Source organism: Halichoerus grypus, chromosome 15 (genome assembly GCF_964656455.1).
Source record: "Halichoerus grypus chromosome 15, mHalGry1.hap1.1, whole genome shotgun sequence".
In the NCBI taxonomy this organism is placed as follows: Eukaryota; Metazoa; Chordata; class Mammalia; order Carnivora; family Phocidae; genus Halichoerus; species Halichoerus grypus.
In genome coordinates, this window is record NC_135726.1 from 59,322,330 (window position 1) to 59,335,138 (window position 12,809).

The following is a 12,809-nucleotide window of genomic DNA, read 5'->3' on the forward strand; positions in this document are numbered from 1 at the left end:
CTCCCCAGACTGTCTTGTATGGTATGCCTGATAGAATAAGACAGGTAGACTTGAGCTGGAGATAAGGGTGGTGATAAATAGGTTACACATTAGAAGCCTGGGGTCACACATACTGACTGGCTTCCAACACCCCAGGGCTGACAGACCAAGAGCCACAGGTGCAGAACCTGTGCTCTCGTCTCCCACCTCTGCATCGTTACAATAAATTTTCACTGCGGTTTTGTCCCCTCCCCCATGGGGGAAGGTTGCCAAGAGGGTTCTGGTACAAACTGGTAAGGTCAAAAATCCCCTCCTAACCAGTGGGAGGAGTCCCCCAGATGATTGGAAGTAGCCACCATGAGTCCACCCCCTCCATGGATCTCTGTAGCCTCAGGGCAGTTGTCACCTCGGCCTGCCTGCTCTCCCACCTTGACAGTGTACTGTCCTTAATAACTGCTTTGTGCGTGCTACCTTCCTTCTGGCTGTCTATCTAAGAGTGGATCCCCACGTAAATCATGGGGAATCCAAGAGCCAAGATTTCCATTCATACAATGCAGAATCTCCCATCGGTAGCATTCCCTGACTCTTATTTGTGGGGATCTGTGAGCATAAACTTCCTTCGTGACAATCACTTCCAGGTCCGCTGCCTTACGATTAAACAAATAACCGGTACATTTTAGAACACGTTCTGGAGCATATTACAGCCTCCTTACAAAGGCTGACAAGGTTCTACACAATTTGTCTCCATTTATCTAACTCCTCTCGTCCCACTTGAACCCCTGCAGTTGCAGCTCTAGACACACTAGCCTTCTTGCTTTTTCTCAGGCACCCCGTGCTCTCCCACCCCAGGAATGTCTTTCTCAAAAGACCTAGGAGCTATCTCTAGCATCCCTATCTCCCAATTTCTGTGGGAAAGTAGAGGCCTAATTTTGGGGCACCTTGCTCCAAGTCGCAAAACTGAAAATTAAGGGAAACCTCATTTAAAACAGAGCTGGATGGGGCGCCTGGGTGGCTCAGTCATTAAGCATCTGCCTTCGGCTCAGGTCATGACCCCAGGACCTGCTCGGCGGGAAGCCTGCTTCTCCCTCTCCCACTCCCCCTGCTTGTGTTCCCTCTCTCGCTGTGTCTCTCTCTGTCAAATAAATAAATAAAATTTTTAAAAATTAAATAAATAAAAATAAAACAGAGCTGGGAGGCAAGAAGGGAGACCTCTCACACAGCACCACTCCAAGTCAATCTCAGGAAGAACTGTCAATTATAGGCCCCATCAGGGAAATATGCGCGCTGCATTTCCCACCAGATCAACCATCCCTGCGACTCTGCCAATGAGAAACTGTCATCACCTTGAACTGTTGCTCTTCTCCAAAGGATTCTGCTCAAAACAACCGTCCCAACTTTCTCCTCCTCCATAAAATAACTTTCCTCTTTGTTGGATTTGCCTATGGTTTTACCATAGCTTGCATGTCTCTAATTGCAATTCTATGCTATTTCCAAATAAACCCATTTTTGCTGGTAAAATAACTTTTATTTTTAAGGTTAACACTACCTTCTACCCTCAGGTAGTAAGTTTGTTTTCCCTTATAGAAAGCCAATGTAGCAGCAGGTAGGCAGCCCAATTACTAGGTAAATTTAGGATAAACTGCATAACAAGTGGTGCTGTCATGTTTTCTTACTTGAGGACTAATTATTGTCCATGTTGAAAATATGTAATGGGAGGGGCGCCTGGGTGGCTCAGTCGTTAAGCGTCTGCCTTTGGCTCAGGTCATGATCCCAAGGTCCTGGGATCGAGCCCCGCATCGGGCTCCCTGCTCGCCGGGGAGCCTGCTTCTCCCTCTCCCACTCCCCCTGCTTGTGTTCCTTCTCTCGCCCTGTCTCTCTCTGTCAAATAAATAAATAAAAATCTTAAAAAAAAAAAAAAAAAAAGGAGGCTACCTCCGTTTAAAAAAAAAAAAAAGTGTAACGGGAGACACTGAGAAAGCCAGTATCTGCTTGGCTGTATGAAAGGGTATCTTTCTGACTTTGCCATCTCTTAGCGATTATCTGTGATACGGCGTCAAATTCTGGTTTAAGCCTTATTTGTAAAAAAACTTTTTTCTCTACTATCTTTGTGGAGAGGTTTTCTGGGTTGGGAGAAGATTTTTTCTTTCTAAATTCTATTTCTCCAACAATTTATATTGTTACCTGTCTAAAAGAATTCCATTTAAAACTTTTTGAAACTTCTGTATTTGCCAAATAGACATGTGGGTTGATTTTACTATTTGAGACCCCAAATGCAAACTGATTAAAGCGTCTGTGAAAATAAAAGGGAATTTCACTAGAACGGAGTCAGGAGGCCGGGGGTGGGGTAAGCTCTCACATGCTGCCTAGGGATGTCAATCAGACCCCGACAGAAGAATCCTCCACAGGAAAGAATCATCAATGACAGGCCCCAAGGAGAAAAGATGTGCACAGCCTTTCCTACACGCAGCAGACTTCAGCAGACCCCGGAAACAACCGATGGGAAGCTCTTACTCATCTGTTGCTTTTCTCCAATGGCCTTTGCTTCACAACTGCTCCCAAATTTCCTTCTCCATGAAATAGTGTTTGAGGGACTAGCCTATGGTTTTTGCTGTAGCTTCCTTGTCCCTCATTGTAATTCTCTGTTATTTCCAAATAAACCCCTTTTTTTGCTGGTCCAACAAATACACGGAGGCGTCATCGCGCCGGACGCGCCTGCAGTTCCAGGCCGGGGGAGGCCCCGGGGCTGTGCGGCGGAGCGGGGAGCGCGGGAGCTGCAGGACACTCGGCGAGGAGGCAGAGCTCGCGGGCGGCGGGGAGGGGCCCGACCGGGACACGACCTTCCGGCGGCGCGGGACGGCGCGCACGCGGTCTCCGACCTCGCAGGGCACCCCGGCGGCGTCCTGCGGGGGCTGCCTGTTCATTGCCACGTGCGCCATGTCAGCTCATTAGCGGAGTCGCGCGCTCCTGGATCTCTGTAGGTATCGCTCACTGAGACCCGCTCGCATCGCACCCTCTCGGCTGCCCTCCGCTCGTCCTCCCTTCCCTGAGGTTCCCTTCCTTCCCGAAGCCCCAGCTCCTGGCGTCCGCCCCGCCCCGCCCCAGCGACCCGCAGGTGCCTGCGCCCTGCAATCTCATTGGCTAAGCGTGTGCGGAAGCTCCCATTTCTGTCTCTTCTATTGGGCACGCTGCCTGCTCGCTCAGAAGTTCCAACCAATGGGAGTCAATCAGGAACTGCTGGCTCAGCCAATGAGGGCGGCGATAGGATAAAGGCCCCGGCGCAGGCGTGCCGGGATTGCCTCGGTCTCCGCGCGTCCGAGGCTGCGCGCGGCGCGGGAACCTCCCGGGGGCGTCGGTGCGGGCGCTGTCCCGAGGCGGCGAGGCCCAGGTCGGCACCCGAGGAGCGTCACCCTCAGTATCTCCTACCTCCACGCCTTTTCCAGGACATTTCCAAAGGGCCCAGGAAGGCCGTCCTGTCGCCATCGTCTCTTGTCGGGAGCCACCCAAACGCTGCGATGAAGTCGGGCGGCGTTGGGCCCGCCGGTGAAGGCGAGAGGAGCCGGGGCCGGAGAAAAGGTTGCGAAGGGCCGGTGTCCGTTGTTGGGGGTGGAGGGCGCACAGGAGGAAGCGCTGACCTCTGTCTGTCTCAGGTCGCTGCAGCAGGCCACGTGGAGCTCAGCATCCCGCCCGTGTGAGTGTGTCCGGCGCCGTCTCGGGAAGTGGGAGGGGGTGGGGAGAGAGGGGAGGAGCGAGCGGCACGTGTTCCGTGTCGGCCCGGGGACCGAGAGCTGACGACCAGACAGCCTGGCTGTGCTAGAAGGGCAAGGGGCAGAGGTGGGGCCGGGGAGAGGAAGGTGAGCGTTCACGAGGGGCAGAGGTGGGGCCGGGGAGAGGAAGGTGAGCGTTCACGAGGGGCAGAGGTGGGCTAGGGGAGAGGAAGGTGAGCGTTCACGAGGGGCCGAGGTGGGGCCGGGGAGAGGAAGGTGAGCGTTCACGAGGGGCAGAGGTGGGGCCGGGGAGAGGAAGGTGAGCGTTCACGAGGGGCAGAGGTGGGCTAGGGGAGAGGAAGGTGAGCGTTCACGAGGGGCAGAGGTGGGGCCGGGGAGAGGAAGGTGAGCGTTCACGAGGGGCAGAGGTGGGGCCGGGGAGAGGAAGGTGAGCGTTCACGAGGGGCAGAGGTGGGGCCGGGGAGAGGAAGGTGAGCGTTCACGAGGGGCAGAGGTGGGCTAGGGGAGAGGAAGGTGAGCGTTCACGAGGGGCAGAGGTGGGGCCGGGGAGAGGAAGGTGAGCGTTCACGAGGGGCAGAGGTGGGCTAGAGGAGAGGAAGGTGAGCGTTCACGAGGGGCAGAGGTGGGGCCGGGGAGAGGAAGGTGAGCGTTCACGAGGGGCAGAGGTGGGCTAGGGGAGAGGAAGGTGAGCGTTCACGAGGGGCCGAGGTGGGGCTGGGGAGAGGAAGGTGAGCGTTCACGAGGGGCAGAGGTGGGCTAGGGGAGAGGAAGGTGAGCGTTCACGAGGGGCAGAGGTGGGGCCGGGGAGAGGAAGGTGAGCGTTCACGAGGGGCAGAGGTGGGGCCGGGGAGAGGAAGGTGAGCGTTCACGAGGGGCAGAGGTGGGGCCGGGGAGAGGAAGGTGAGCGTTCACGAGGGGCAGAGGTGGGCTAGGGGAGAGGAAGGTGAGCGTTCACGAGGGGCAGAGGTGGGGCCGGGGAGAGGAAGGTGAGCGTTCACGAGGGGCAGAGGTGGGGCCGGGGAGAGGAAGGTGAGCGTTCACGAGGGGCAGAGGTGGGGCCGGGGAGAGGAAGGTGAGCGTTCACGAGGGGCAGAGGTGGGGCCGAGGAGAGGAAGGTGAGCGTTCACAAGGGGCAGAGGTGGGCTAGGGGAGAGGAAGGTGAGCATTCACGAGGGGCAGAGGTGGGCTAGGGGAGAGGAAGGTGAGCATTCACGAGGGGCAGAGGTGGGGCTAGGGGAGAGGAAGGTGAGCGTTCACGAGGGGCAGAGGTGGGGCCGGGGAGAGGAAGGTGAGCGTTCACGAGGGGCCGAGGTGGGGCCGGGGAGAGGAAGGTGAGCGTTCACGAGGGGCCGAGGTGGGGCTGGGGAGAGGAAGGTGAGCGTTCACGAGGGGCCGAGGTGGGCTAGGGGAGAGGAAGGTGAGCGTTCACGAGGGGCAGAGGTGGGCTAGGGGAGAGGAAGGTGAGCGTTCACGAGGGGCAGAGGTGGGCTAGGGGAGAGGAAGGTGAGCGTTCACGAGGGGCAGAGGTGGGCTAGGGGAGAGGAAGGTGAGCGTTCACGAGGGGCCGAGGTGGGCTAGGGGAGAGGAAGGTGAGCGTTCACGAGGGGCAGAGGTGGGCTAGGGGAGAGGAAGGTGAGCGTTCACGAGGGGCAGAGGTGGGGCCGGGGAGAGGAAGGTGAGCGTTCACGAGGGGCCGAGGTGGGCTAGGGGAGAGGAAGGTGAGCGTTCACGAGGGGCAGAGGTGGGCTAGGGGAGAGGAAGGTGAGCGTTCACGAGGGGCAGAGGTGGGGCCGGGGAGAGGAAGGTGAGCGTTCACGAGGGGCAGAGGTGGGGCCGGGGAGAGGAAGGTGAGCGTTCAGGAGGGGCAGAGGTGGGCTAGGGGAGAGGAAGGTGAGCATTCACAAGGGGCAGAGGTGGGGCTGGGGAGAGGAAGGTGAGCATTCACGAGGGGCAGAGGTGGGGCTGGGGAGAGGAAGGTGAGCATTCACAAGGGGCCGAGGTGGGCTAGGGGAGAGGAAGGTGAGCATTCACAAGGGGCAGAGGTGGGCTAGGGGAGAGGAAGGTGAGCATTCACAAGGGGCAGAGGTGGGGCCGGGGAGAGGAAGGTGAGCGTTCACAAGGGGCAGAGGTGGGGCCGGGGAGAGGAAGGTGAGCGTTCACAGTCCGACTGCCCTCCTCCCTCCTCCCAAACGGAGGCTCTCTTGTTCCTTTCCTCTCAGGCGGCGCCTCACAATTGATGACTTTGAAATCGGGCGTCCTCTGGGCAAGGGAAAATTTGGGAATGTGTACCTGGCTCGGCTCAAGGAAAGCCATTTCATCGTGGCCCTGAAAGTCCTCTTCAAGTCCCAGATAGAAAAGGAAGGACTGGAGCACCAGCTGCGCAGGGAGATTGAAATCCAGGCGCATCTACAGTAAGGACAGCCCGTGGAATCCGGCACTGGCTGCTTACTCTTCTGCCTTCTCTTCCATCGCTGGCGTCTGAGCCCAGCATCCCCCCCAAACTACCCTCACGTAGGCCACCCTGAAGATTTTTTTCTGCAGTTCATTCCACTTGCACCATGTAATCGTCCCTGTTGCAGACACCAAAACCCTGATGCCTGCTCCTGTTCTCACACATTCCGGTATCAGGCTGCTGTTACTCTGGTCCCATCACAGTTTGCCCTTTGTGTGACCAGGCACTTGTGATAGCATCAGGAGTTGGGTCTTATGAGTCTGACCCTTCCTCTGTCTCTTCTACAGACACCCCAATATCCTACGTCTCTACAACTATTTCCATGACGCACGCCGCGTGTACCTGATTCTGGAATATGCTCCAAGGGGTGAGCTCTACAAGGAGCTGCAAAAGAGCCACACATTAGATGAACAGCACACAGCCACGGTGAGGCGGGGGCCTGGGGGCTCTGAGGCCCATGAGTTTATTGTGGACTGGTGGGGAGGGGTCACTGCTTGTGGCTGTCATTATTGTCCAGGTTCTTTTTGTTTCTGAATTCTATACCTTTTATATAATGACACATACAGCCCATAACTTCACAGTTTGATACCCTAATTACCCCAGAATATTAATAATTAGTGTAAGCAAGACAATCTAACTCCACTACCTTATGCAGAGAAGCATCTTGAAGGCCTATGAAGGAGTTCACTGAGTAAGTGAGTGGAACTGGCTTATAGGAAGCAAGAGATTTCTAGAGGGCTCCAGATGGGGAATCAGAGCAACAATTATCCCAGCAGAAGCGCTGGGTCAGCTTGCTGTCAGAATGAGTGATCTTGCAATTTTCCTCCTGCTTTTGTATCATTTCTTCAGGCGTCAAATCCTGTGGGAGATCATCTGTTTAGCTCAGCATAGGTCCTGTGTCCAGCTACTTGCTGTTTTAAGGCAAAACGGAGGTTCTGTCCACTTTATCATCCATCCTATAAGACCACATAAAATGGGGAGAGGAATCCCTCCCCCACCAAAAATTGTGGTGCCACTAGGGAAGTAACAGGGTCGGTAAACAGGAAATAAAAGGAAATAAAAAGATTCCACTACAACTATAAAATGCATGAGTATTTTATCTCATATGAAATTGTGACGTGCTTCATTTCCTGATGGCTTTTTCTTTGCTCACTCAGATAATGGAGGAATTGGCAGATGCTCTGACCTACTGCCACGAGAAAAAGGTGATTCACAGGGATATTAAACCAGAGAACCTACTGCTGGGGTTCAGGGGTGAGGTGAAGATTGCAGACTTTGGCTGGTCTGTGCACACCCCATCTCTGAGGTAGGTAAAGTGGTGGTGGTGGCATGGGCCCTGGGTGCCACTTAGGAATGATCCAATTTAATTCATTCCATGTGTAAGACCCAGATACAAACTTGGTTTTGTATTTGAGTATTGCCTTTTTCATATGCATATATTTAATGTGCATTTGTAGATTGAAAGAATGTGGCTCAACCTTATCTTTTATCTTTTGATCTCTGTTAACATGTAACTTTCTCAGTAAGTTTCCATGTAAGTAAGAATCATTGCTCCATAACTCCAGGAATTTTACTTGGTCCCTCTTGATGCACCATCAGTTTCTTCAAAATCTCTATTGATGCCCAAAATATTCTGAAAACATCCTCGATCATGAGCCACATAGCTTTATGAATAATTCCAAAATATGGAATTGGTGGGTTCCAGTATTTGCCTTCCCTAAACCTTGATCCTTATTAAAACTTAGTGTTTCCAAACTCCCATGCTCAGGAGGGGACTGCTCGGACTTTTTAGGGTCTCCCATCTCACTGGAATATAGAAAAGGAGGGTTACCCTTGTTCTTGGCTTCTGCACAGTGCTCTCTTCCCTGCTGTCCTCTAGGAGAAAGACAATGTGTGGGACTCTGGACTACTTGCCCCCAGAAATGATTGAAAGGAGAACATACAATGAGAAGGTTGATCTGTGGTGCATTGGAGTGCTGTGCTATGAGCTGCTGGTGGGAAATCCACCCTTTGAGAGCCCTTCCCATGATGAGACCTACAGACGCATCCTCAAGGTAGGATGGCTACAGTCTGGGCACTCACTAGGGAGCCAGGCCTGCAGAGCCTGGGGTGCACACAAAGGTTGTCCAAAAAGATCCAGAACAGTGCTTTGAAGGGTCTTAAGGAATGGAGAAAGCACGCAGCACAGAAATTAACCATGTTCTTTTTTTTTCTTCTTTGGCCTCATCAGGTAGATGTAAGGTTTCCCCCATCATTACCTTTGGGGGCCCAGGACTTGATCTCCAAGCTTCTCAGATACGAGCCTTCGGAGCGGCTGCCCTTGGCCCAGATCCTGGAGCACCCCTGGGTCCGGGCCCACTCTCAGAGGGTGTTGCCTCCGTCTTTTCAGATGGCTTCTTGAGCCCTGTCTGCACCTGCTTTATTGTTTTTGTCCAGGGAGATCCCCTGGCTCTACTATCTTACCTGTCTTTTGTTTCTTCTAAGATGCAAGATGCTAATTAATAAAAGCTGAATCATTTTGTTCCGGTTCTTTATAGTTATTTGAGTATGTAGTTATGTGACTGGGTAGAATCTTTATTTCTTGTAGAAACTCTTTCCTATGAGAGCGTCCCAAGATGATGTCCCTCCTGGTCCCCAAGGATGGTGACTCTACTCACCTTGAAAACTAGTTACTACTTTGTGCAGACGACCACCCTGGTGGTGTACATCCTACCACCTATCACATTTCTTCTAGACTCAATTTACTATTCCCCACGTTTTCAGGAGTATGCCATTTGCAAACCAGGACTCTGATCAACCCAGAGGTCCACCCTCTTTATACTGACATCCAGCATGTCTCGGAGACAAAATGTTTCACTGCACATCAATGCCACTCAATTCTCAAATTAATTCACTAGCACCTCCGTGGTGTGTCATATTCTGATTGCATCAAATAAGTCATCCCTAATAATAAATGTAACATCGCGTCTTCTGAAATCACATCCTCCACTTTTAGCAATTTAGGGAACTCTCTTCCAACTTTTCCCCGTATCCTGTTACAGCTGCATGTGTCAGCTACTCCCTCCATCCATGATAAGCTGACTGCACCAGAATAAACATCTAGACACAGTTGGGAGCTTAAACATGCTTTCTGCTCATCACAGGCATTGCCTTCACCACTGTCTCCGAACTTAAAAATATTTTATATGGAGTTAATGTTACTCCACCATATTCTACATGGCTTCCACAATGTGAAATTTCCAGCACATGCAAGACCACATCTCTACATGTGACCAGATCCACTAATTAAATGTAAGTAACTCAGCTACTCCACTCTCCGACGGACAGCCCCATTATTGCAGATTTGTCATTTAAATGCTCCAGGACATTGGCTCATGGTTTTTCACCTGCACCTCCAGGGCCCGTATTTCTGTGCTTTCTAGCTTTGTCCTATCAGTGCTCTCGAATCAGTATTTCAATTAAACACCTGGAAATTCCTAATAAACTAACTGGTTTGTACATAGGAACCCTGCAATATTACTCAGTTTGGGTGCTGGATAAACTCACATCACCCGGCACATTTTTGGGGAGGTAGGTAAGCAGAGAAAAGACAACTAGGGCTTCCACGTTGACTATTAGAGGATATATGTCTAAATTATGAAAACTCTCAGACATGCTTTACAATAGGGATTTCAAAGTCCCCAATAGCTACATGGTTTTCCTCACCATTGATTCCGGACATTGTGCCGCCCATGACACAGAATATAAAAATCTTAACTTTGATATCTGACGTACATCCTACCCTCAAACCATTTAATTTAACCGTGTCAACCCCATGTGAAAAGAAGAATGTCTTTTCCAATTTGGTCAAATTACTATGCTCAATGGTGGATCACACTGTCCCTTGTGTGCTAATTAAGCCACATTTCTCCACAACCTCCTTTTATAAAAAGCATCTTCTTCTAGGAAATTAACTGCATCTTAATCCTTGATTCAGTCACTATGCTTTTCTCCACTTTTTAAAATTAAATTTTTTTTTAGTTTTTATTCAAATTCCAGCTAACATACAGTGTAATATTTGTTTCAGGTGTACAATATAGCGTTCAACACTTCCATACATAACCCAGTGCTCATCAGAAGTGCACTCCTTAGTCCCCATCACCTACTGAGCCCATCCCCCCATCCACCTCTCCTCTGGCAACCATCAGTTGTTCTCTATAGTGAAGAGTGTTTCTTAGTTTTCCTCTTTTTCTCCCCCCTATGATTGTTTGTTTTGGTTCTTAAATTCCACATCTGAGTGAAATCATACGGTATTTGTCTTTCTCTGACTTACTTTGCTTAGGATAATACACTCCAGCTCCATCCATGTCGTTACAAACGGCAAAATTTCATTCTTTCTCGTGGCTGAGTAACGTTCCATAAAATAAATCTCTTGGCATTTTCTGCATACTGTTTCCATTTTCATAACCGTATGTATTCTCAGTTCATGAGAAGTGAGATTTTATTCTCTCACTTTCATAGTCATGAGAAGAAAACAAAGTGAGTCACTGATGGTGACTTGTAAGATTTTGCCTAATATAATGCTGAGAGGAATGTCAGCATTGCTAACACGATTTTGTTGGCTTCTTGTCTGCAACTCCCTACTGCCGGGTTGGCTCGGGTTCGCCCCGTCCATTCCCTTCCCCATCCAGTCTCACTCCGTGTTGACCTGAGACAGCAGCGTCCGCTAACACTCCCGAATTTCCGTACCCAGCACGACCCCTCTGCGGCGCTCAGACACAGCTCCAAGTGCCCACGTGAAACAGACTCGAAACTGCCCGTGCTCCACATGGAGCCCCGGCCTCCCCCAGCCGCGCTCAGGGGCGGCCTCCGCACCTCAGGGGCTCGCACAGCGCTCCTCGCGCTCCCGGGGCCCACTCCGCGCGTCAAGGCCCCGCAGCACGTGGCGCTGGACCCCAGGAGGCCCAAGCGGGGCCGCGTGTGCGCGTGCGCCGCGTCGCAGCGGGCTTCCCGCGCCCGGGTCCCGGCGGTCACCTCACGGCTCTTCTCTCCAGGAAGATCGCCAGGAGGTGAGGCGCACGGGGGAAGTCACCAGCCGAGCCAAGAATCCGGTTACGGGACCTGGCACGTGCCCTGGCCCCGGGCGGAAGTCCCGCCTCCTGAGCCTCGACTTACCCGGGCATGAGAGGGACGGCCTCGCCCTTTCTCCTCGGTCCACCTCGCGTTGTGTTCGCTGTGAAGAGGCGGGTCTGACAGCGAGCTCTGGGCCTGATAAGTCTTTTAGGACGAGGAAGACCCGCTCCGGAACACGTTCTTCTGCGGCTCGTTTGTAGAGCAAAGACTACATTGCCCAGAAGGCTGTGCACCGGGCGTCCTCTCGGGTAGGGGCGGGGCTTCCGGTCTCCTGGTGGCGGACGTCACTCGTGTGCGACGGTTCCGTCCACGCCAGCTGTGGGGAGGGGATCGCTGTTCTGTGACCCGCCTCCAGTGAAGCTCTTGGAAAAAAGAGCTGGAAGAAGGCTCCCCCCTCACCTCCGCGCCTTTGAAGGAGCCGTGAGCCCCCCGGTGACCGGGGAGTGCGAAAGTCAGGCGAGGTCACCCGTCCCGGAGTAGGGGAGGGGTGGCGGTCGGCCGAGCCCGCGGGACTCGCCTGTGTCGCTGCCTCTCCGGGCCCCGCTGAGCACAGGGTCCCATGATGGCGGCGGCGTGGATGGACCCTGCGCAGGTGAGTGGACGATGTCTTGGGCATCGCTGCCTCTCCGCTGCGGAGAGGGCTCCCGGGCAGGCTGGAAGGCGAGAGAGGTGCTCGATTTCTCTTTGAGGTGTGTTTGTGTAAGACGAGTGGAGAAGGCTTGTCGCTTTCTTGATCTCCAGCCTTAGAACAGATTATACGGAGAGAGGCTGAGAATACAGATGATCTGACAATTGGCAGACCGTATTTAAAAGGAGAACTCTGACCCGAAACTTGGAGCTACCTGCCCAGGAAACTAATCCCTTATCTGCGGTTAGCACCCCGGGAAACCAGTCCGCTCTGTCCCATTTGGCCGGAAGCCAGATTACTAGCTCTGGTGACAGTCCAGGAAGCTCAACAGTGACTTCTCTAAGAGTCGGCCCCAGATAGCCAGGATTTGATTAGTAACTGATCCTCCCTAATTTTCCCCCCATTTTCAACATAAGGCCGATCAGAAAAAACCTATATCTGCACCCCTAACCAATCATATACGATGCTAGGTGAGTGCATGTCAGTTTTCATAATTTAGACGTATATCACCTGGTGGCCAATGTGGAGGCCCTAGTTGACTTTTCTGTGTTGATCTATCTGCCCAAAATGTGCCTGGTGATGTGAGTTTATCCAGCACCAGAACTGAGTAATATTGCAGGGTTCCTATGTATGAACCAGCTAGTTTATTAGGAATTTCCAGGTGTTTAATTGAAATACTAACTTGAGAGCCCTGATAGAGGGGACAAAGCTAGAAAGCACAGAGATGTGGGCACTGCAAGTGCCCATGAAAAACCATGAGCCAGTGACTTGGAGCATTTAAATGACAGATCTGCAGTAGTGGGGCCGTCTGTCGGAGAGTGGAGTAGCTGAGTTACTTATATGTAATTAGTGGGTTTGGTCACGTGCAGGGATGTGGTCCTGCATGTGTTGGACATTTCACATTGAGGAAACC

General features: G+C 52.5%; 1 protein-coding gene across 2 annotated transcripts; it reads left to right on the forward strand.

Annotated features, from left to right (window-relative positions):
• Window positions 1-2,824: 2,824 nt before the first annotated feature.
• AURKC (aurora kinase C) lies at window positions 2,825-8,681 on the forward strand. Of its 2 annotated transcripts, XM_036091953.2 has the most exons (7): window positions 2,825-2,953; window positions 3,420-3,667; window positions 5,924-6,115; window positions 6,444-6,582; window positions 7,314-7,462; window positions 8,036-8,210; window positions 8,387-8,681. In XM_036091953.2, exons 2-7 carry the CDS (start codon window positions 3,492-3,494, stop codon window positions 8,555-8,557), a joined length of 1,002 nt encoding a protein of 333 aa, XP_035947846.1. In that variant the 5' UTR covers window positions 2,825-2,953; window positions 3,420-3,491; the 3' UTR covers window positions 8,558-8,681. The 2 variants fall into 2 exon arrangements, with proteins under 2 accessions (XP_035947846.1, XP_077919192.1); XM_078063066.1 differs by lacking the exon at window positions 2,825-2,953 and having other exon boundaries at window positions 3,248-3,667.
• The last annotated feature ends 4,128 nt before the right edge of the window (window positions 8,682-12,809 follow it).